A 24,103-nucleotide genomic window follows, 5' to 3' on the forward strand; every position below is an offset into this window, starting at 1 on the left:
GCGTTGCCCGGGAGACGGGGCGGCAGGGGGCGGGGCCAGGTGCCGCGGGCGGCGTGGGAGGCGGGGCCAGGGTTGGATGGGGAGGGGCCGCGGCGTTGCCCAGGAGACGGGGCGGCCGGGGGGCGGGGCCAGGGTTGGATGGGGGCGGGGCCTGGAGGTTGAGGGGCGGGGTCAGGGCTTTGGCGCCAAGACCGTGCAGGCGAGAGGCGACGGCTCTCTGGCAGCTTCCAGTCAGGCGAAGGGCAAGGTAATCATTCTCGCTGTTCCCGCTACTTCACGAGGGTCCTTTTGGCGGCAACCGAGTGGACGGACGCATGGCCCCTCCGCCTTGCGCTCCTGGGAGCGAGGGAGCCTCGCTTTGCAAGCCTGTGCCCCAGACCCGGGGTGGGCCTTCGCAGCCCTGCCTTCAGCTCAAGGTGCGGGTTCGCCGCTCAGGGCGGGCAGGACCCAGGGGACGCCGCAGGAGGAGCGGCCCCCCAGCCCCGCCAGAACCTGACGCGTTCCCCCTGGAGACTATGGCGCGGTTCAGTCCCCTCTGCGGTCCCCGTGCGCTCCCCAGCGCGGTGCCCCGGCGGGGCGGGGGGAGGGGCCCCTGACCTTGGCAGGGTCAGGTCGAGGTCACATCCTCGCCGCGACCTCCTCTACAGCAGGCAGGACCACCCCCAGCCGCCGGGCCTGCCCCTAACTCAGTCAGTCTTACCCTCACCAGACACTTATGAAGCGCCTACTGTGTGCTCCATGCTGTCAGGCGCTGGGGGAAGGGGATGCAACCGTCAGGGAACCCGTGAGGGAACCCGGGAGCCGTCCCTGCCCGTGGGGGGCTCCGGGGCTCGCGCGGACGACGGTAGGCCCTGAGCTGAGGGCCAGACAAGTGTGGGGAGAGGTGCCTGCGGCAATACCTGCCGAGCAGGTGAGCTCCCGGAACTAGGAGGACTGGCTGGAGAAGTCTGACTTTGTCGGGGAAGGAGGGTGAAAGAAGAGTAAGAGGGCTTCTGGGGTGGTGGGGGTGGGGAAGGAAAGGAAAAAATAATTGTTTTCCTTACGCGTTGTTACGTCTGGAGTGAAAGGCAGGAGACTCGGCAGCCCACCGTGCTGCCCCTGGAAGTTGAGCTGTGCTCGCAGTCTAACGCGCTTCCTTTTAGTACATCTCTCATAAAACTCCATTTGGAAGATTCGAGAGCTAATTTGCTAAATATACTTGCAGAAGGTAGATGAAGGGACAGACTAAATCTTATTACCCCTTTCAGATGAGAAACACCGAGCCCTGCTCAGCTCCGAGAACGAGAGGAGAATGAATTCTAATTGAATGCATTTATTCTCCTATCTGTTGTTCTCCCACCAGCACTAGGTGAGCTCAGGATCCAACACAAGAATGGTTTTTCTTTTATTCCATTGACCCCGTTGATTTAAATAAAGATGGTGGACTGTGATTATTGCTGTGTTTTTACACAGAATTAATGGTTTCTGGGTCGCACGTTGCAGAAACCCCCTTAGTCATAATATCCTGAGGTAGAATCACTTGAGATACGGTGATGAGTCTCGGCCAGGGCTGAGTCTTGGTCCTAAGGGAATGACGCTTCAGAACTGGGTCAGGCGGATTGGTCCACTTTTGCTGTTTTGATCAGCTCTCTGCCTGCAGTAGACAATGAAAACCAGTGGGAAAGGGTCAAACTCATAAATATTAGGCTCATTCTGTTAACTCACATAATAGCTATTAATTGCCTTTCTTCTAAGGAGCAAAAGGGCATGTACAGTCAATGCCATAATAAGTAATACTGTATGATGTTATACTAGGATATTAATAAATCTAGGCTGGTTCAGCCTTCCCTGATGCCATAGAAGGAATGTAGATTGGGAAAGGCCCCCCAAGTGGGGCATAGCACCGACTTGCACTTGGAAGAAACCTTTACTTTGGGGTGTGAGCTCTTAGGAGAGACAAAGGTCACAAGGTCATATATCTCAGATCTGAATCTGGAAGAATCAAGGTACTGAAGGGATTTTTTTATGTCTCTGTGACCTCCTAGATGTACGTTCAGGTGTAAGAGATGATTAGGACTGCCGTTTAACACAAAAACTAAAAATTCCAGGGGGTGTCTATATGAAGAGAAGCATTACGACACATCCCATAGTCCTGCCAGCAGCAAGAGGGAATACGTATGTGCACATGCTATATTAAAGATTTGGTTTCTGGATTTGATGCTTCTAATAATAATAATAGTAATAGTAATAATAATAATAATAATAATAACCACCACAACCACCACCACCTACTACATTTTAACTGTATGGAATGGTTGCCTTTTAGAAATTATGCTGTGGGCATGGCAATTTAATCAGTACCTTGAAGTTTTTTCCTTTATCTCTCCTATAGCTAATGGTTTCTGTAGAAAAGGACCAATTGATTTCTTTTTAAAATGTTGCTTCAGGGTGTAGAGACCTTTATAGGTCATGTTTCAACTTATAGGAAATTTTTATAGTTCAAATATAAATTACATTAAATGTGGGTTTTGTAATGGAGTTAAGGTTAAGTAAAGTTCTCACTTTCCTTAGGCTGTTTATGGTGTTCAGGTGGCTTCCGTTCTATAGAGATAGGAGCTGTGTTAAAGCAGAATAATGGCCAGGGTTGGGTATAATAAGGAATATAATTATTGAGATATAGAAAGAGGTGCACCAGGCTCTATAATCCTATGGTTGGTGGCAGAACCAGTGTTATGAATTAGATTGTGTTTCTCCCAGAAAAAATGTTGGAAGTCCTAACCCCTGGTACTTAGGACCTTATGATACTAGTGACCTTATTTGGAAATAGAGTCTGCAGATATAATTAAGATGAGGTCATCCTGGCTACAGAGGGCCCTAAATACCATGACTGGTGTCCATATAAGAGAAGAGAACACGGTAAAGATAGAGACACAGGAAGAAGATGGCCATGTGATGATGGAGGCAGAGACTGGAATGAATTTATCTCTAAACTGAAGAATACCAAGGATTGCCAGCGACCACCAGAAGCTAGAAGAGGCAAGGAAGGATTCTCCCCTACATGTTTCAGAGGTGGCCTGGCCCTGCCGACACCTTGATTCTGGATATTTACCCTCCAGGTCTGCGAGACAATAAATACCTGTTGTTTTAAGCTACCTAGTTTGTGGTACTTTGTTACTGCAGCTGTGGAAAACTAATACAAGTGGTATGTAATTTGGGGGGCCCAGTACAATATGAACATAAAGGGTCCTTGGTTTTTTTTTTTTTTTTTAGGTTTTATTTATTCATGAGAGAGAGAGAGAGACAGAGACATAGGCAGAGGGAAAAGCAGGCTCCCCACAGGGAGCTGGACGAGGGACTTGATCCTGGACCCCGGGATCATGCCCTGAGCCGAAGGCAGACACTCAACCACTGGGTCACCCAGGCGTCCCGGCAGGGTCCTTGTTAAAAAAAATCAAGAATTCTGAAATGGCAACAGCAGATTATTAAACCAAGTTGGGGACTCTCCTGAGCCTTGGGCCTTGAGTGGTTACTCAGGTCACAAGTCATGAACCTGGCCCCTGGTTGCTGGGTTCTCAAAGTGCAGGACCCCCTTTGGTGTGCAGGAAGTGCTTGAAGTGGATTATTACAATGTGTACTGATTAACCATGGGAAGCCCGAAGAATACTCACTTCTTTTTCCGATGAATGGCTGTGTATATCACGCTACCAACAAACAGAACTGCAAGAAATCCTGTGACACTCGCGAGACCCAACGCTGTCTTTTGGAGAGCCAATGTCCTCTGTGTCTCTGCTCCTGATAAAATATCAGGTGGTTTTTATTTTTTTAAATTTTTATTTATTTATGATAGTCACACACACACACACACACACACACACAGAGGGAGAGAGAGAGAGAGGCGCAGAGACATAGGCAGAGAGAGAAGCAGGCTCCATGCACCGGGAGCCCGAAGTGGGATTCGATCCTGGGTCTCCAGGATCACGCCCTGGGCCAAAGGCAGGCGCTAAACTGCTGTGCCACCCAGGGATCCCCTATCAGGTGGTTTTTAATCGTCACATTATTAAGAGGCTGTTCTGGATGCTCCTGGGTCCCTGCGAAGTTTTCAATCCAGGCTCTGGTGAATATTAATTAAGGAAATGAAATGTACATTTAACCCAAGAAAGTGCTCATTGTAGAGAAACCTTGTAGGGCAAGTCATTGAAAGCCGATTTACTAAATGACCTATTCGCCAAATGACCCATTTTCCTAATGACCACTTTGCCGAGTGACCAATTTGCTAAAGGCCAATTTGCTGAAAATCAGTTGGTGGGACATCCTGCTTATTGGTAACTGGAGACAGTCAAAAACCTTACACCAGGCTCCCAATGGGCTATGGGACAGGGGCAGGGGCCAAACAGTTGTAGCAGAACTCTAAAACTTAAAAAAGATAGTTTGGTGAATTGGTCATTTAATTAATTTCCTATAAAATGGCCTGCTTCCTGTAAGTTCACAAGAATATCGTGGGCAAGGGCACCTGTGTGGCTCAATGAGTTAAACATCTGCCCTCTTCTTAGGTCACCATCCCAGGATCCTGGGATTGAGCACCATGTTAGGCTCCCTGCTCAGCACCTGCTTCTCCCTCTCCCTCTGCTCTTCCCCCTGCTTGTGCTCTCTCTCTCTGTCAAGTAAATAAGAATAAAATATTTTAAAAAATATTATTTATTTATTTATTCATTCATCAGAGACAGAGAGAGAGAGAGGCAGAGACAGGCAGAGGGAGAAGCAGGCTCAATGCAGGGAGCCTAACTGGGACTTGATCCTGGATCTCCAGGATCACACCCTGGGCTGAAGGTGGCGCTAAACCGCTGAGCCACCCAGGCTGCCCAAATAAGAATAAAATCGTAAAAAAAAAAAAAAAAAAAAAAAAAAAGAAAGGAGGACCGTGGGCAAGGCTTAGAAGAAGGGAAAATGTTGTCCTTTGTTTTAATTGAGCATAGTTGTTTTAAGTATAATAAATCACCGGGCACTTTCTAAGTCTCTCACTGCAGAAAAAAAGCTGGCCAGTGTTTGCAAACAACTGAATTCTCAGAGATGATTCCATTCTTCCTTTATATCACCCAGGTTTAAGATTTTGAATTCTTAAGAATTAGCAACCTTATTTACAGGAACCACCTCCTTCTCCCTTTTTTCAGCAGTGAGTGGAATGGTAAAGCTTCATTCCTCCCTCCCCTGTGAGCAGCTTTCTTCCAGGCACCAGCAAGGACTGAGCTGCTGAAGGAAGTCTGCATTTCTGTATTTAGAAGGGGCATCAGGAGGCGACTGCATGTGATTTCTGAGGCTCAGAAGGATTATTGCTTGACTTTTTCTATGGAGAGCCTTCCTTTTGCCCCAGAGGCATTATATGAAATGCTACCAACATGTGGAGGGATTCCCTACTTCCTCTGCTATCTGTTTAGAGCTGCTGCTGTCTTGCACTGGGGGTGCCAAAGCTGCCAGGGAAACAGGATTTTTCTGCTTGATTCTGTCACCAACCTCCCCCTCCTCCCCTCCAACCTATTTTTGATTCTTTTCTCAGGACAGAACAGACCACACTATCAATTTTCCGGTGGTTGTTTTTGTATCTCACCTGGCTGCTGGTCATATGAGTCCACAAGCATTTCCTGAGTGACTGCCAGGGAGCCATTGTGGGGCTCTGGGGTAACCCCCAGGAGCTTACACATGAGTGGGTAGATGTGGATGCTGTCAAAAGGCTCAGCTAGGTGATTCTTCTTGAAATCTGGCCCAAAAGCTCTGAATATGGTCTTCATGTCCATGAGGACATTATCAAAGCCATGATCTCCTTTGTTGAAATATATTATAAGTTGCTGAAAAATAACAAAAAACCATTTTAGATTCCAATCCCCTGAAAGAAAACTGTCCCTTAGTTATTGCCATGCTTGTCAGATCCATGAAATCTTTGAAAATCTAAATAAGGAAGGAAGGACTCTGCTCTGTAGTGCCACAGAGAAGAACAGGAATGAAAGATCTTTAAGAAAGAGAATAAAGAAAGCATACCCATTCTAAGCAAACACAGCAAGAATACTGACAATAATAATAAGCTCAAACATAGTGCCTCTGGTGATGGCCTCATGTGCTTTGCAAGATCCTCAATCATGAAGAGAGAAAAGTAACACCTGTAACCCCTACTTCACTGTGCCCACCAAAGCAAGCAGGTGGATGGGGATCCGAGAAGTAGACTCAGTGAGAGGAAATAAGACTCGAAGGATTTTCTGCCTAATGATCAGTTCAGAAGGTTCCCTACTCCCTCAAACCTGGTTGGTTATGTTGGGAATGTGACTATTCATTAAATTCCTTCACATCACTCTCAACTTGTTATATCATGAAGGTTTACAAAGAGGCCAGTGACTGTGGGATCTCTCCTTGGCAAGACCTTAGCTTTGGGCATACATCCTCAGTATCCTGGGCCGTGTGAGGGATTGCAAACTATCAATAAATTGTTGCATTTTGCTGTGACTATTTCCATCAATGTTAAACAATAACCTTATGAGTTTTCCCATACCTATTATACTCTGAACTTGTAGCAATACAAGAGTATGCAGATTGCAAACATCATTATAATGTTCAGCTCCTGTCCATAGTCTAGGATGAGCGTTCTTCAAGCTATACCTGGGATGGTCTTCTGTCATGTGATGTTTAGATACCACCTAAACTTTGTTCTGCCATGAATTATTGGTTGGTAGTTTACAAAAAACAGACCACCTCATTTATGCCTCACAATTAGCTTTGATTTTGGTATTTTCTTCTTTAGATTTGCTTATTATTATTTTTTTAAGATTTGCTTATTTTTTCATAACAGCTTTGTTGAGATATAATATGTATACCATACAATATACTCATTTAAAATGTACTACTCTGATTTTTAAAATTTTGAGAGCTGTGCAGCTATCACTACAATCAATTTTATTTTATTTTTTTACAATCAATTTTAGAACATTTCATCACCCCCCAAAGAAACTCTGTACCCTTCAGCAGTCACTCCCCATTTTCCCCTGACATCTCTCACCTGCTCTAGACAACCACCAATCTGTGTTCTGTCTCTATAGATTTGCCTATTCTAAACATTTCATTTAAATAGAATCATACAATATGTAGTTCTTTGTATCTAATTTCTTTCAGTGATCATAGTGTTCTCAAGGTTCATTCAAGTTGTAGCATGTATCAGTACTTTGTTCCTTTTAATGGCAACATAATATTCCATCATATGGATATACTATATTGCGCTTATCCATTTATCAATTGATGGGCAGTTGGATTGTTTTAATTTTTTGGTTATTATGAATAATGCTTCTGTGAGCATTTGTGTATAATTTTGTTTGTGAACAGGTTTGCTTAGTATTATTATCATTATTATTTTTGATATGTGCAAAGGGCAACCAGCAGGTGTTTTTTTGTGTGTTTTTTTTTGTTGTTTTTTTTTTTTTTTTTGTGTGTGTGTGTGTGTGTGTGAATTTACTGGTGATCTGTGCATAACGATCAAGCACACAGGCTTGGGTTCAAACCTCAGGCTTATACTTCTAATCCCAAGTCACTTCTCTCTAGCTTTGGTTTATTCCTCATTAAAATGGGGGAGATAAGAGTATCTATCTTTAGGGTTGTTGGGAAAACGAAAATGAAATAACTCATGTTAAAATTTTAGTACAGGGCTGGACAGAGCCTTGATCAGGGAGGGATGTTTGTCATTATTATTACATAGTGGTAACATGGGAAGGGTTGGTTGGGTGGGATATGGGGTTGGGGGTGGGAAACACTTAGGAAATAGTGGGTTACCGCTTATATTTTAGTTTTTTTTTCAGAACTCTTTCTCTCTAGAGGCTGTCTCCCAGACCCAAGATGACTTTATTCATTTTAGAATCAACTCACCCCATTGATGTTATAACCAGAGTCGGCATACATCAAGATTGGCAGGACCCGCTTGTGTTTGGCAAAATGGAAGCGTTCTGGGAATTCCTCCTTCTTGTATACATTGAGGTGAGGGTGTGCATTCTTCAGCGCTTGGTAAAGAGCTTCCTCTTGCCCTGGTTTGGGCAGGAGCATCCCAAAGCCACCATAGTCCACGATATCAAACTTGACTGAGTCGTTGAACTTGATGTAGTCAGTCAAGAGGATCTCAGTGACATTGGGTTTCTTTTTTACAGTAGTCATGCCATGGTCTGATGTGATGATGACATTGAGGTGGTTGGTCAAGCTGTGCCTCTCAATGGCTTCCACCAGGTACCCAATAGTTCTGTCGATTTGCTGAATAATCACCCGTCTGTTCTCTGTCTCAGGCCCAAATTTGTGTCCCACGTTATCTGGCTCTCCATAGTACAGAGTAACAAAGTCAAAGTCTTCCTTGGTGAACCAGTTCATGACAATATCAATGTTCTCCCTCCACTCTGTCTCGTTGCTATCTGGGTGAGTATAAGACTCCACCAGGGACCGCTGAACAGCCTCCCCTTTGTACTTTGCACCTCCCCCAGGATAGTGGAGTGATGCTGTCTTCCTCCCCTGTAAGCACAGGAAGAAAATTCTATCAGGGCTGTTTTTTATATCTTTGTCATAATAGGCAAAGCTTAAGTTGTTGATGTCCCTGCCCTAGTCCAAAGGCATAGAGAACACGTGAGCTTTGGAGTCAGATGGGGTTGGACTTCATTCCTGGCTTCACCAGGATCTCATCAAATCTATAACACTGTTGTTGCAAGACATGCTATTATTTTATGTGCTCTTAGAAGAAAAATGCTGCCTGTTTTTTAAAAAAAAATATTTGATTTATTTATGATAGACATAGAGAGAGAGGCAGAGACACAGGCAGAGGGAGAGACAGGCTCCATGCCGGGAGCCCGATGTGGGACTCGATCCCGGGTCTCCAGGATCACGCCCTGGGCCAAAGACAGGCGCTAAACCGCTGAGCCCCCCAGGGATCCCCAAAATGCTGCCTGTTAATCCACAACACTCCACTGATTGTAAGATGCACTCCAACTTTAGAGATGGTAAAATGAAAAAAAAAAGTGCCTTGGAATGGAGGAAAAATGATACTTTCTATGTTGGTGATGGTGAGTGAGTTCTTTAATATCTTATGGTTCAGTGTTTCTACATATAAAATGCCAAAAAGTTGATTGTATTTTTGTGAGGATTAAGCCAGATAACTTTAAGATGAAGTGTTGGGATTGTGTTTTGGCATGTGGTAGACACTCTTTTCTTTGCCTCCAGGTCTAGCAAACCACCACAAAGCCTTCCCCAAATTGTGTAGAGGATAGTTAATATGTTTGCCTGCCCAGCACCCATTCCACCTCTGCTGGTTTAGAGAACCCTCACTTCCCTTAGAGACTCTGCCCTTGCTTCTGGCTGGTTTGGGATGTGTGGATTTCACATCAGGCTCCAGAGGTGGTATGTGATTGTGGCAGAGGGTATTGCATCCACTGAACACAGCAACTGGTTCAGCCCTGGGCCCATGTCTCAGTCAGAGCCAATGAAATTTGATCTTGGGACTTCTGAGTAGGAGGAGAAAGGGCCAGAGGAAGGCTTTGGACCAAAAGTGGAGTTGTTTTTAACAACATACATGATTGCAAAGTCATGAAAATATTCTTCAGTGATCCACTTCAGCAGAAAGGTGGCTGTTGACAAAGCTTGGTAAAATTGTTAGGAAAAAGAATTATATATGCTCACCAATGAGTTAACAATGAGATGGACACATCTCACTAAATAAGTCCTGTTGTAAAGGAGCTCCTCCACCAGGACATGCACATAGTGGGGGCTCAATGGATTTTTGGTTTAGTGAATGAATGACCTCATTTGGGGAGCAAGTACTTTGTTTTGTCTTAGCAAAGCTATTAACTTGAAGAATGTACTGTGACACTTCCTGTATCAGCCAAGATTTTGATGTTCTGAAAAACTCAAAAGTTCATTGGTTTTAGGAGAACCAAGGATGATGGTGGCGTCAGTGGGTTGATTTGGAATGGAGAATAAATGACCAGGAATAATTTTGGGATAATGGCACCTGGGTTGTGGCTAATTGGTCAACAAACGAGCAGAAAAGTATGACCAAGAGTAATGACAGAACTTCCAATGTACTGAGAGAGAGAGAGAGAGAGAGAGAGAAGCAGGAAAGCAATTTGGAAGTTGTAGGGGATACTGTTGGCTTTCTACTCAGATCCTCTTACAGGACCATTGTGCTCACATTCACTTCAGCTGCTCCACATTCCAGAAAATTACCTTCAGACTTTCAGCCAAGTGACCAAATCTTGCTTCACCTGGGAAGGTGTTCTATAATGCTCCTTCACTCCTAGCTGCCCATGGCCAGTGATTGTTGGGAGGACAAAAGACCAGCTTCCTTGCCTCAGGTTGGGATACCATGGAGGTGCAATTCATGCTCCAAGGTCTTTGTGGATTAGGCTGAAGCTGGTCTCTAAATGTGATCACATCTCACTTACCTTCTGCCCTTTCAGTTTCCCTCACTCCTATCTCCTGAGAACTCTCCCTCAATGCCTTACATGTACCAAATCCCTGCCATGGGCTCTACTTTTAGGAAACTTGAAATAAGACAGAAGTGTTTTATTTTAAAAAGATTTTATTTATTAATTGATGAGACACACAGAGAGAGGCAGAGGCATAGGCAGGGGGAGAAGCAGGTTATCTGCAGGGAGCCTGAGGTGGGACTCCATCCCAGGACCTTGGGATCATGACCTGAGCCAAAAGTAAATGCTCAACCACCGAGCCACCCAGGCATCCCAAGACAGAAGTCTTAATACTAAATACTGTGCAAGGCCCAGAAGCTCTGCTATTTATAGCTATAGGTGAAATATTGTATCCTCTGCCCTCCAGCATTCATTTTCTATCATGTGATTTAGTTTTATTTTCTCTAAAGCACTTTACCCAATCTGAAATTATCTTAATATGTTTCTTGTTTACTGTCTATTTCCCTCTCTCAGAATGTGAGTTCCATGAGATCAGGGACCATGTTGATTTTATTGACTGCTCTTTTCCTGGGACCCAGAAGAGGCCTGGCTTACAGTAGGTGGTAATTGTTGGTTAAATACATGTTGAATGAATGCATGAATTGCATCTGCTTTTATGGGTGCAAAACCCATCCTATTCTCACTCCTGATTAACTTATGGAAATAGTTACAGAAGCTCTTTCTTTTTTGGGTTCTAGCATCTTATTTGTAATCTCTTCAGGCAACACATTTTCATTTCTGATAATAGAATTTCTATGGTTGCTTTAACTTGCAAATCCTCTAATATTTATTTATTGCATTTCTGATTGGCATTACTCATAATTCTCAGTTTTTAGTGATGGTACTTTGTTTAACTTACATATAAATTGACTTTGCTCTGAAGTATGGAATTGGCTGGAAGGATAAAACTTTCAACATTTTGTAGAACATAGTTTGACTGGCTGTTTTATTATCTAGAATAAACTGACATTAACATTATGAGGGACTTAGGCAGCTCTACATATCCGGTTGACTTCTTGATGTTTCCATGTTAAATCTCAGGTGTTCCCAACTTGAAATTGTTTTCTTGTGCTGTATTCTCAATGCACACCTTCTTTTTTTAATATTTTATTTATTTATTCATGAGACAGGCAGAGACAGGTAGAAGCAGGCTCCATGCAGGGAGCCTGATGTGAGACTCGATCCCAGGACCATGGGATCACTCCCTGAGCTGAAGGCAGATGCTCAACCGCTGAGCCACCCAGGCGTCCCACAACGCACACCTTCTTTAAAGATATCTCAAGCTGTAGCCTTAGGAAACTATGATTTTGTTTTTCATTTTGTCCTATAGGGATTTTAAGAGTTATACTGCTCCATGGAAGAAGCTACAGAGAGAAATGCATGTTTGAGTGTGTGTACACACACACACTCACACAACTCTGCTTATTTGGGACCCGTGATAATCAAAAGTGCTATTTTCAACAAATACTTCTGAGAAATAATCTGAGCACTTAATAGGATGCAAAAGAGTGGGTATTTACTATTCTACCCTTTAATTAGCATAATCAGTGTTTCCAGTAGCAATAGCAATTGGAAAATCGCTGGTTTTATTAGGTTCATTATTCTTCCTTAGTGTAGTGTTGCATCAATATGGCTATTACTCTTAAGTTGCTTTTTTAAAACGAGAGTTGGTACTTCCTATGGGCAAAATCCTTGGGTTTTGAACAGAGTCCACCAAACTTCTCAGAACTAATAATTAGAACAGAAGTTTCAGTTTGATTTTGCATTTTGTCTTGTCTTCCTTTAGGATAGAGTGAAAGTCACAAGGTGAACTTGTTTTAGGAAGGCCCTTGAACATATTTCTTTCTTTCTTTTTTTTTTTCCTTGAACATATTTCATCATGGTTGTGCTTTGGTGGGAAGTATGTGTGGTTTAGGGAAAGGAGTTAGTTTCTCCTTTTAGGAAGTGATTGAGTGGAAAGAGATGGACTCCATGTATGTGAAATTCAGAAGTCAAGGTTGATTCTGAGTGTTTTCATTGCTTTTCTGTGCTCCAGAGGAGTCACTGAACGGAAGGAGACAGGTGGCCAAGATTCTATTTTTCTCCCCTTCCACACCCTTTTGGAGGTCAGATTATTATTCTTAGAGCCTTTTGATGCATAATAAAGACATGCTTTGGGTCAATATTGGGATGAATTATCTTGTTATTAATGCTCTAGGCAAAAGCAGCTGGCATCATCTTGCTCACAGCTCTTCCAAGTCTAGGAGACCTGGCTTACAGTGATAGCTGTAGCTGCCCTCCCCACCCTTTCTCCAAATCCCCTTTTGGTTGTAGCCTACAATGGTCCTGATAGAGACTCTTGGCAGCCATGGGGATGTCACTCAGAACATTCCCTTCCATTTCACTCCTTACTATGCTCTATAGGTCTTCCATAGAGAGGTAAAACATGGTCCTAGGTTTTAATGGTTTTCCTGGGCCTTTTTTTTTTAAAAGATTTTATTTATTTATTCATGACAGATACAGAGAGAGAGAGAGAGAGAGAGAGAGAGGCAGAGACACAGGCAGAGGGAGAAGCAGGCTCCATGCAGGGAGCTTGACGTGAGACTCGATCCCCGGTGTCCAGGATCACACCCTGGGCTGAAGGTGGCGCTAAACTGCGAGCCACTGGGGCTACCCTGGTTTTCCTGGGTCTTTAAGTCATGGGTGCCTGCCTTTCTCTGAGGATTAGGACTTCTGAACTTGGTGAACCACTTTCAGTCATTAGTCATGTTCAGTTACCAGGCATGCTCATTTAAAATCCAAGCTTTCTCTAAATGGAGCATCTTTTTTTATACCCTGTCCATTAGTGAAGTCTTTCTGGAGTCTGGATATATTCCTAGGCTGTGAATTATGGAAACAAATGTGGCCAGGAATCCTATTTTTTAGGCATCATCCATAAGGCATGTCAATTCTTATGTATCTTGATGGACTCTGGAAGCATTAGTGTCATGGAAGGATAACATTTTAGTCCTATTAAAGGTGAATGCCTCAATCTCCACCAAGCCTGCCTGGAAGAGACTCAGGAGAAGGATGGATTTTCCCAGTGATGCATACAAGTCAGGCCACTCCCCTAATAGATGGGCTCCTGAATAACCTTTAAGGCAGTTGGTATGCTGTTACTGGGAGGCTGACCTGGGGCCATAGGTTTACTCTGATTGAGGCAGCTTTCCTGGCAACTCCTCAAGGAGCTGGCCAATGGCCCTGTCCCATGGCAGGATGTCAATGGTAGAATGAGATACACCAGCTTGACTTTCACTTGCCAAACACATGGCATGTTGTCAGTCACCTGGCCCTGCACCAGATCCTGTTTTTGCACAACCACTTATGAATTCAGCAAAGAGGAAGAACACTCTGAGTATGAATTGAGCAGAAGGAAACAAAGTCCTAAAAACAAGTGGCAATGAGACAAGAACCATGAATAAGAAAAACTACAGGAAAGAATGCTTCCAGAAGCCTCATATCAATGAATAAATACCATACCAAGAGACTAGGGAGGTCCTGGGTTTTGAACAGTGAATTAATGAAGACTGCCCACACCTCCCTAGCAGCAAGACAAATACATGATTCACTATGAAATCCACGGCTAAATGTATTAGCCAAAGAAGTAATATTATGTTATGGTTAAGAGTTAAGAGTTGCTGAACCCAGAATGAATTCAAATCTCAGCTTTGCCTTTTGATAGCTTTGTGACTTTGAGAAGTTATGGCAGTGCTCTCGGCTTCAGTTTACTTCCCTGTTAAATGGGCATAGTCAAAGCACCTACCTAAGAACTGTTATAAATTAATAAATGTAAAGCACTTAAGTCAGTACTAGGCACATATAGTAATGTTATGAATGCTATTTTTTTTTGGGGGGGGACAGGATTAATTTGCATGATCTCTGCCTCAAAGTTAAAAAAATGTGACAGAGGGGCACCTGCAAGGCTCAGTGGTTGACCTATGCCTTTGGCTCAGGTCGTGATTCTGGGGTCCTGAGATTGAGTCCTGCTTTGGACTCCCTGCATGGAACCTGCTTCTCCCTCTGCCTGTGTCTCTGCCTCTCTTTCTGTGTCTCTCATGAATAAATAAATAAAATCTTTAAAAAAAAAGTGGCAGAAGAGGAAAGAGTCTAGAGCCTGACAGGGGAAAGATGGAGCTGAGGTAGACTCATTGACAATCCCCTATGATTCTCTGAGAGCTAATTTGCCCAATATTGTAGTCTTTAACCACATGTGGTATTTAGATTTAAGTTGAAATTAATAAAAATTAAATGCAATTAAAATTTTGGTTCTTCAGTCTCATTAGTCACATTTCAAGGGCTCAATAATCCTATGTGGCTGGTGGCTTCCATGTTGGACAGTGTGCAGTAGAACATGTCCATCATCAAAGAAAGTTCTATCAGATGGTTCTAGCTTAGAGCTGTAGTGACCAGCTGAAGCGCTATAATGATTCAGCCTCCTTTAATGACTAGGAATTTTTGAACATTTTGTTTTCAGCATGTTATATACATTATCTCAGTTAACCTTCCCAATGGGCTTAAGAAGCAGGGACTCTGATAATCTTTATTTTATGGGTGGGGCAAATCAAGCACAGAAAAGAGGTTTTTGCCCAAGGTCACACAGGTGGACAAGGGTGGAGCTGGCCAGATTCTGCTCTGGGAGTCTAAGTCCACAACCTGCATTCTGAGCTGCAACAGCACTACCTTGCTGCATGACACGCCCGTGTATGTTGGAGCACAGAGATGAAGTGCCAGTGAAAACGGGACCTTTGGAGCAAAGGTTAGTATCTTGGGGAAGACGAGGAGGTTCTACTCTGAAGTGATGATTGTGGAAGCTGATTAAGAAAACACGAAGCTGTCAGATTTGGGACTGGGACTTAAACATGCAGCTCTGATGTCTGCCTTTTTGAAGCAATAATAAATGGCCACTGGAATCCTTTCAAGTGAATGTTCTCAGAGTTTTTCATGGTCTGAAGATTCATTAAATGGTCAACTTCATTATTAAGGGCTTTTATGCTTAAGTCTGAGGCCAGTGTATAAACAGTTATTTCTGAAAGAGCTGCTGAATTCAGACCCTAGTACAATCATGGTTAAGCTAGACTCTGCCCTCAAAGAGACTCACCCGTCGATAATGGCTAAATGCATATTTCATTTAATACTTACATCAAATCTATTAAATAAGTACATCATCGTTATTCCCATTAAACATTTAGGGTAACATGTTTAGAGAAGTTAAGTCACTTTCTCAAGATCACAGCTTCTAACCCCCGTCCCACATGCATAGGAATGAGAAGCAGTGTCCCTGGAAGTCAAACCAGGGTTTCTGATAGTACCTGTCTCTGGGCTGTGATCCAGAGGGGGAGAACACCATTGTCCCACCACTCAGTCTTCTTTTGTGTAGTCTTGAAGGAGTACTTCCAGCGTGTCTCTGTGTTAAACATCATGTTGTGAATCACACCGTGATCTTCAATCCAGCGACCTTGGGAATGAAAGAGGGAAGGTGCTGGTAAGTTCTATGAATGGATACTGCCAGGGGTATCAAATTGATCTTAAGATCTCCCCCAACATCCTTCTGGTTGGCCTACTTCTTCTGGGGGATTGGTGCTCTGGGTGGCTGCCCTGGAGCTTCAGACTTGGTTTTCTGGAGGTGCAAATGTTGGTGGCCATAAAGGAAGGGCTAATTGCATCTCACAACTGCCAGATTGGATCTACTCCCTGGAACAGACCTCACAGTCCTGGAGGAAGCTGGTATTGACTGTGGAGCCTGATGTGGGAGGGAAGGCAGGGCATGGGGAGGCCAGGTTACTTGGGTTATTCTGTGTCCAGAAGGTAAGAGCCTGGAATTTGGATATTTCCTATGGAATGATTTTCCTTGTCTTCTGCTGGCAATGATCTGATTCAATATTGAATATCCAGTGGGCCCAATTCTTGGGAAACATCACAGGGATTTTCCTAGGACTCCCATGCTGTTTGAGGAAAACAATGGAATTAGGAAGGATTTCTGACATAGTTAGGTATAGACCTTTTTCTCTCTCCTTAGAGAGGGAAGGCAGATATTGAGGAATGTGATTAAGCTAGATTATTCTTGAAAACATAAGAATGAACCAGATATAGAAAAAACCTGTAACCTTACATTGTACCAAGGAAAAGGGGGTCAGTCTAAAGAGTGAACCAAAAGATTCATGGGGATAGCAGAGTCTACTTCCTTACCTGCTGGGACAGAATCCTCTGGGTAACCCTAGTGATTGTAATAAGATAGTGATGATTTCTCCTATTTCCCAGTTAAATCAAGGCAGGACATTTTGTGACTAGAACTTGATAGTCATGGAAACTGAGAAGGGAAAGCTCTTCATTGGCTCAGTCATTGCCAGGCTGCTGGTGGGTAAAGTCCCCTTAGGATGGCCAAAGCTCTCAGCTGGGAAGAAGCAAAAACCATTGTTTTATTGTTTCTGCCTTGTAGGTAGACCACACTTAGGGGCACTGAAAGAAGTTGTGCTTCTGTCAGGGATTAGGGCTTTGGGGTCAAGATCCCTGATCAGGAATAAAATTGGATGGTCAACAGTGGAAAAGCATGGACCTAGAGTCCAAGAGAGCTGGATGCCAACCATGACTTGGCTTTTGAACTTGCTGTGTGAACTTAAACAAGCCCCTAACCTGCCTGGCCTCGGTTGCCTGAATACTAGCATATAGGGTTTGTGTGATGAAATCATGGCACATATTTACCACCATGTCATAAGCTAAGATGTAGGGACATAAACTCATCTAATGCTCCCAACAACCCTGCAAGGTGGCTACTATAATAGCCCCTCCTTTAGAGAGTTCTCCCTTTAAGGAAACAGGCACAGAGTTTGCTCAAAATCATGTAGCAGAACTGGGCTTTGAATCCAGGAGGCTTGGCTACAGCCCATACTTTTTTTTTTTTAATAGGTAAAATCCACATAAATAAAATTAACCATTAACATTTTATTTTTTAAAGAATTATTTATTTATTTGACAGAAAGAAAAAGAGAGAGAGAGAGCACAAGCAGGGGGAACAGCAGAGGGAGAGAGAGAAAAACAGGCTCCCCACTGAGCAGGGAGACCAATGCAAGGCTCTATATTAGGACCCTGGGATCATGTCCTGAGCTGAAGGCAGACACTTAACTAACTGAGCCACCCAGGCATCCCAGCTATTAACATTTTAAGTGCACAATTCAGTATCATTTAGTATAGTCACAATGTCGTGCAATAATAATCTCATTCTTTTTTTTTTTTAAGATTTTACTTATTTATTCATGAGAGACACACACAGAGAGAGGCAGAGACATAGGCAGGGGGAGAAGCGGGATGCGGGACTCAATCCCAGGACTCCAGGATAATGCCCTGAGCCAAAGGCAGATGCTCAACCTCTGAGCCACCCAGGCATCCCTAATCATCTCTTTCTAGTTCCAAGGCATGTTCATCACCTTACACAGAAACTACGCATTAGCAGTCACTCTCCAGTCCTCCATTCCCCCAACCCCTATTGACCACTAATCTGCTTCTGTCTCTATAGATTTACCTGCTCTGGACATTTCATAGACATGAAAGCTCACAATATATGACCTTTTGTGTCTAGTTTCTTTTACTTAGCTTCATATTTTCTAGGTTCATCTATGTTGTAACGTATATCTGTACTTCATTCCTTTTTTTTAAGATTTTATTTATTCATGAGAGACACACACACAGAGAGAGAGAGAGACAGAGACACACAGGCAGAGGGAGAAGCAGGCTCCATGCAGGGAGCCTGACGTGGGACTCAATCCCTGGTCTCCAGGATCACTCCCTGGGCTGAAGCCGGTGCTAAACCGCTGAGCCACCCAGGCTGCCCTGTACTGCATTCCTTCTTATGGCTGAATAATATTCCATTGTATGAATAGACCAGAATTTGCTTATGCATCCATCATTGATGCACATTTAGGTTGTTTCTGGGTTGTTTGGCTATTGTGACTAATGCTGTTATGAGCATTCATATATAAGTATCTGGTTTCAATTCTTTTGGGTATATATCTCAGAATAGAATTGCTGGGGTTACATGGTGACTCTATGTTTTGAAGAGCTACCAGACTATTTTCCATAGTGGTTGTGCCATTTTACATTCCCACCAACAGTGTCTAGCAGTTCCAGTTTCTCTACGTCCTCATCAACACTTGTTATCTTCCTGTTTTTGGTTATGGCCAACCTAGTGGATGTGCAATGGTATCTCATTGGGTTTGATGTGCATTTCCTGAATGACTGGTGGTGTTGAGCATTGCAGTCTGGGCTCTTAATCCCTCTGCTATACCGTTTGTCAGGAGTGGGGTGAAACACCACAGGTGAGAGTACTTTGTTATGGGTAGGTGGGGCCCAAGTAGGCAAGAACTTTTAAAGCCTCGGGAATGAGTAATGGAAGCCTTTTGAAATCTACGATAAATTGTCTCCTTGTTATAGTGTCCAAGCTTTCTCATGGCTGAGCTGTGCCATATCACAGCAGATGAAATGGAAGCACAGGGTCAAATCATCTAGGGAATAGCTTGCTTTTGCCTTTTTTTTTTTTTAACTTGTAAATCCTGGATTCTGTTCTAGGTGACTCTTCCTGCCCAGTAAAGAGCAAATCACCCTAAAGTGACAAACATCTGTCATTTCACCTAGTCTAGTATTTATCCAATGGTATTTTATACTGCCAACATTAGAATCAATTGAACTACTTGTTAAAAATCACAAATTCCCTGGTCTCCTTCTAGGCCTTGCTGAATTCACACCTCTTGGGTGGGGTCTGGGAACTTGCATTTTGACAAGCTCTCCAGGTGGTTCTAGTGCCCACTGACATGTCAGACCACTGGTTCAGGGGCTATTAGCCATTCACATATGGATGTGGATTAGTTATAGCAGACTGCCCATTACTCCAAAATCTGGGTTGATAGCAGCTCCTCTGAGTGACCAAAGGGAGAGCAGGTAGCCATCAAAACCTGGAGTACTTCAGTATCTGGGGAAGCTTGGGTGCCCAAAGCCACTGGGGGATTTGGAGGAGGGATTGAAAGAAGCAGAGGATGCCACAGGCACAGAAACTTCTCCCTCTTAATAATTCTGTCTTCCAGGCTCTGGGACCCAGAGGTCAATTATGATATTAGTTAAATAGACTACTCTGGGAACCAATAATAGAATCCATTTTTTCCCTCAAAGAGATGTCACCCAAGTTTCAAACACCTAACCTAAAATGAGTTCAGGAAGTATGACCCTTCTATTCTGTGGCATGGCTAGTCCCAGTAATTGCACAAAGGGAACTGTCTCCATGGTGTTTGGGTTATTTCCACTCTGACACTTAAAAGGCATGTTCTAAATCCAGCCAGCAGCTGGGACCAGCAATGACCCAGAAGACATTTCACTGCCCCTTGGTTCCTCCTTCCTACTGCTCAAAGCTCTTTATCCTGGTTAAGGGCCAGTTCTGGAATGTGGGCAGAACAAGACAAAGGATGGGAAATGCTAAGAAATGAACAGCTGCAGGGAGCAGCAGTCTTACTAAAATTGCATTTTCAACTCTGGAGAGAGTCAGGGACCGGACTGGAAAAGCTGTGTGAAGGCAACACTGTTGACCGTGCCTGGAGTTCCAGTAGCAGCAAAGGAACTGGTTTCACTTGGGTCAGATGACGCTGTCCTCCCTGCAGTGCAATGGCACAGAGGGGGCTGCTTTCAGAGGTGGGACACCTTAGTTTGGCTCTTCTAAGCACCTGCTCTCTCCCTGGGAATCAGTCTTCCCCTCCATAAAAGGAGAGGGTTGAGGGACGCCTGGGTGGCTCAGCGGTTGAGCATCTGCCTTCCACTGAGGGCGTGATCCTCGGATCTGGGACCGCGTCCCACATGGGCTCCCTGTGGGGAGCCTGCTTCTCCCTCTGCCTATGTCTCTGCCCCCCACCTCTGTATCTCTCATGAATAAATAAATCTTTTTTAAAAATTAGAGAGTTGATGATTTCCAAGGGCCTTTCTGGCTTTATCCATTCTGACAGTCTGTCATCCATGTCATTTACATGTCTGCGATGTGGGCGCAGGTTAAATAGGAAGTAGGATGAGCTCTCCTAGAGAACATGATTCCTGGTGCTTGCTACTTATGCTTTAATCAAGGTATAGGGCAGCCCAGGTGGCTCAGTGGTTTAGCCCTGCCTACAGCCCAGGGTGTGATCCTGGAGACCTGGGTTTGGGTCCCACGTTGGGCTTCCTGCATGGAGCCTGCTTCTCCCTCTGCCTGTGTCTCTGCCTCTCTCTCCCTGTCTCTCATGAATAAATAAATAAAATAAAAAAAATCCGGGTATAATGCCTACTCCCACACCATACCAGTTATGGCAAGGCGCATTCACTCAACTGAGCGTTTCAGGTGTGGGAACCAAGCCAGCTAGATTTGATTCCTTTCTCTTGATTTTCAGAGACCTTTGTTTATATCTCAAACACTTGCAGGGTGAATTTGGGAAACCAAGTCCAGCGTTTGATCCAAATCCTCTCTCAAACATTTTGAGCCAAGTATTATCCTTGATTGTGCCATAGCATTTACAGTCTAAGGGATGGGGGGAGAGAGTTAAAAAGAGACAAAGGATATTCTGGGGTGCCTGCAATGCTCACAGGTACCTTCTCTTAGAATTCCCCTAGGAGGGATGCCTGGGTGGCTCAGTGGTTGAGCATCTGCCTTCAGCTCAGGTCGTGATCCTGGAGTCCCGGGATCGAGTCCCACATCAGGGTCCCTGCATAGAGCCTGCTCCTCCCTCTGCCTATGTCTCTGCCTCTCTTTCTCGGTGTCTCTCATAAATAAATAAAATCTTAAGAAAAGAAAAAGACTTCCCCTAGGAATGGGCCTTGCTGAGAGGCAGGGCTAGGCACCATATTTTTACCACATGACACCTCTTCCCCACATTCAATTGGTTGGTGAGAAACCCAATTCTCTCTTTCAAGACTTAAACCAAGAGATGCAGTAGCTAATCAGCTCATGGTGGGCTCTGAGCAAAAAGAGAAAACTGGTTGTGAGTGAGTAGAGCAGAGACAAGAGAGTTCTTGGGGCTGATTAGAAGACACTAGGCTTTTGAGAACCAGAAACATAAGGTCTGCTTTCTTTCACTCTGTTTTCCATTTTCTCTGTCTCTCATTTGGTTCCCTTGCTTGAGTTTGCCTGTTAGAGCCTTGCAGGGCAGTTGTTTCTCTTGAGCTAGCATGAAAGGATTTCTGTGTTTTAACAGCTGTTGTTTCCTGACATAGCTGGTGATCAACACTTCAATAGACACCGAACAAAGTGCATTGGGAACACAGAAAAGGGGTTCAGGGAAGGCTGCACAGAAGAGGTGATGTTGGAGCCTGGTGGAAGGCAAGAGCAAATGCAGTTCAACCTTGAACAATATAGGCTTGAATTGTGTGGGTTCATTTATACGCCAGGTTGTTTTCGATAAATACACTACAGTACTGTTAATGTATCTTATCTTCCTTATGATTTTCTTAATAACATTTTCTTTTCTTGGGAGCCTGGGTGGCTCAGTTGGTTAGGTGTCTGTCTTTGGCTCAGGTCATGATCTCAGGGCCCTGGGACTGAGTCCCACCTTGGGCTCCCTGCTCTTCGGGGAGTCTGCTTCTCCCTCTGCCTTTCTCTTTCTGTCTCTCATGAATAAATAAAATCTTTAAAAATTTTTTTCTTTTCTCTAGCTTAGTTTATTGTAAGAATATAGACTATTATGCATATATAAAACATATTAATCATCCCTGTTATTAGTAAGGCTTCTGGTCAATGGTAGGCTGTCTGTAGTTAAGTTTTTGGGGAGTCAAAAGTTATACATGGATTTTCAACTGTGTGGGGCTTCGCCTTCAGTAACCCCCATATTGTTCAAATGTCAACTGTATTTGCTGTGATTTTTAACTATTAAAACTAAGCAGTTCACTGGGCAGAAGTAGATATTTTTTTTTTAAGAAACTCTTTTTTTAAAAAATTTTTTATTTATTTATGATACTCACAGAGAGAGAGAGAGAGAGAGAGAGAGAGAGGCAGAACACAGGCAGAGGGAGAAGCAGGCTCCATGCACCGGGAGCCCGACGTGGGACCCGATCCCGGGTCTCCAGGATCGCGTCCTGGGCCAAAGGCAGGCGCCAAACCGCTGCGCCACCCAGGGATCCCGATAGAGATGGTTTTATAATATCCTGCCCCAGTTGTACCCATTGTCAGTTACCTTGCTGAAAGGATTATGTAGCCTGGGTTTGCTTAGTGCTTTTTTTTGTTAATGATCTAAACTTCTCACATGATATGCACTTGGAAACAAGCGAACAGTGTTGTTCAGTTATATTGTTGTGGGCAAACCAGTCTCTTGGCCATTGTTAGAAGACTTGAGAGGTTAGTTCCAAAGTCTGAACTAAAATAGGGTCTGGTATCTACCCAGTAAGACTGCTGATGGGCTTTTCTTTTTTTGATTATGATGAAAAAAATGGCTGAGTTGGTTCATAACTTGTTTTTTCTCATCATCTCAGTCCTGGATTCTTGGCCCAGAAGCTCTGCTCTAGAACCTGCAGATTTTTCCGTTTTTGCTGATGTTCTAGGCTATTCCTGGCTTGTGATAGATGAAAGCAATTCCTTTTTTTTTTTCCTGATCCTAAGGTCACGACTAGACCTGACTTACACCTATCTAAATACAAACCTTCATGGGCCTTCAGATCATACAAGAAATGGGTACCTCTGCAGCATTGCAGAGGAGTCAGGGAGTGCCATTGGAACTGGGCACACATGGCACTCATGCCATTCTATCTTGCTTATACTTTCCATTTAGCATCCATCTCATTTCCTCTTGAATTTCAGATGATTGCCTACAAATATGTTTATTCCATTAGTTTATAAGCTTCCTAAGAGTAGGGCTGTGCCTTGTTTATTCTGATATATCCCTGGCACAAAGCATAGGATTATATCCTTACTAGACATTCAACAATGTTTGTTGAATTTAATTGAACAAACTCCCTCTTACCTCTGCCCCATTTGCAGATGGCTGGGTATGATCTGAACAAGTAGTAAACAGAAACTAACTTAGTTCAAAGTCAATTTGGGAAAAAATATACTTTAATGGATTAAAAGAAACCATACCATAACTTAATAACTGAATAAGGGCATGCCTCCTCCTCTGCTCTAAACATTTGCTCTGTTCCTACCTACTAATTTTCAGGTGTGACAGTGTATATTTACAGATAGTCCATTTGGGCATAGATACACTTTAATGCATTTCTTTCTTTAACAAAAATTTGAGGAACTGCTATATGTTAGTCACTAATTCCTTTAATCTATCATATAAACTATAAGCATGTCTTTATTTTCCTCCTGATTTGTGATTCATTTAAGTTCACATTCCCAAAACCAAAGAAGAAAATGTTGTGTTAGCCAGCTAGTATGAAATCAGTGAGGAAAAACAGTTGCCAAATCACATCAACCAACCACCATAAATCAATCCAGTGTTCCATTCCTGAGCTGACAAGCTCATTGAGAACAGCCAAGACACTGATGGGAAGACAGCCCCCACTGGAGCTCAAAACCACCCTCACCCAAGTTTACACACCAGAATGCCACCCATTGATAATCTACTGGACCCAGAGCAAAAGTACTTGAAATGAGGACAGGTGAACCAATCAAAATTTAAAACCTTATCAACTACTGCTATAGA

The 24,103-nt window shown here is 43.6% G+C and overlaps 1 protein-coding gene across 1 annotated transcript in view; it reads right to left on the bottom strand.

Moving 5' to 3' along the window:
• Window positions 1–773: 773 nt before the first annotated feature.
• Window positions 774–24,103, bottom strand: part of LOC129519843 (ectonucleotide pyrophosphatase/phosphodiesterase family member 7-like) — a 33,725-nt gene continuing 10,395 nt past the window's right edge. Inside the window, exons 2-5 of the mRNA XM_055340678.1 lie at window positions 15,776–15,921; window positions 7,876–8,502; window positions 5,582–5,819; window positions 774–856 (exon numbers count right to left, since the gene is read on the bottom strand). Of these exons, the coding sequence (XP_055196653.1) occupies window positions 774–856; window positions 5,582–5,819; window positions 7,876–8,502; window positions 15,776–15,921 (1,094 nt within the window). The remainder of the gene's footprint in view (window positions 857–5,581; window positions 5,820–7,875; window positions 8,503–15,775; window positions 15,922–24,103) is intronic.

Source organism: Nyctereutes procyonoides, unplaced genomic scaffold, assembly GCF_905146905.1.
Source record: "Nyctereutes procyonoides isolate TBG_1078 unplaced genomic scaffold, NYPRO_anot_genome, whole genome shotgun sequence".
In the NCBI taxonomy this organism is placed as follows: Eukaryota; Metazoa; Chordata; class Mammalia; order Carnivora; family Canidae; genus Nyctereutes; species Nyctereutes procyonoides.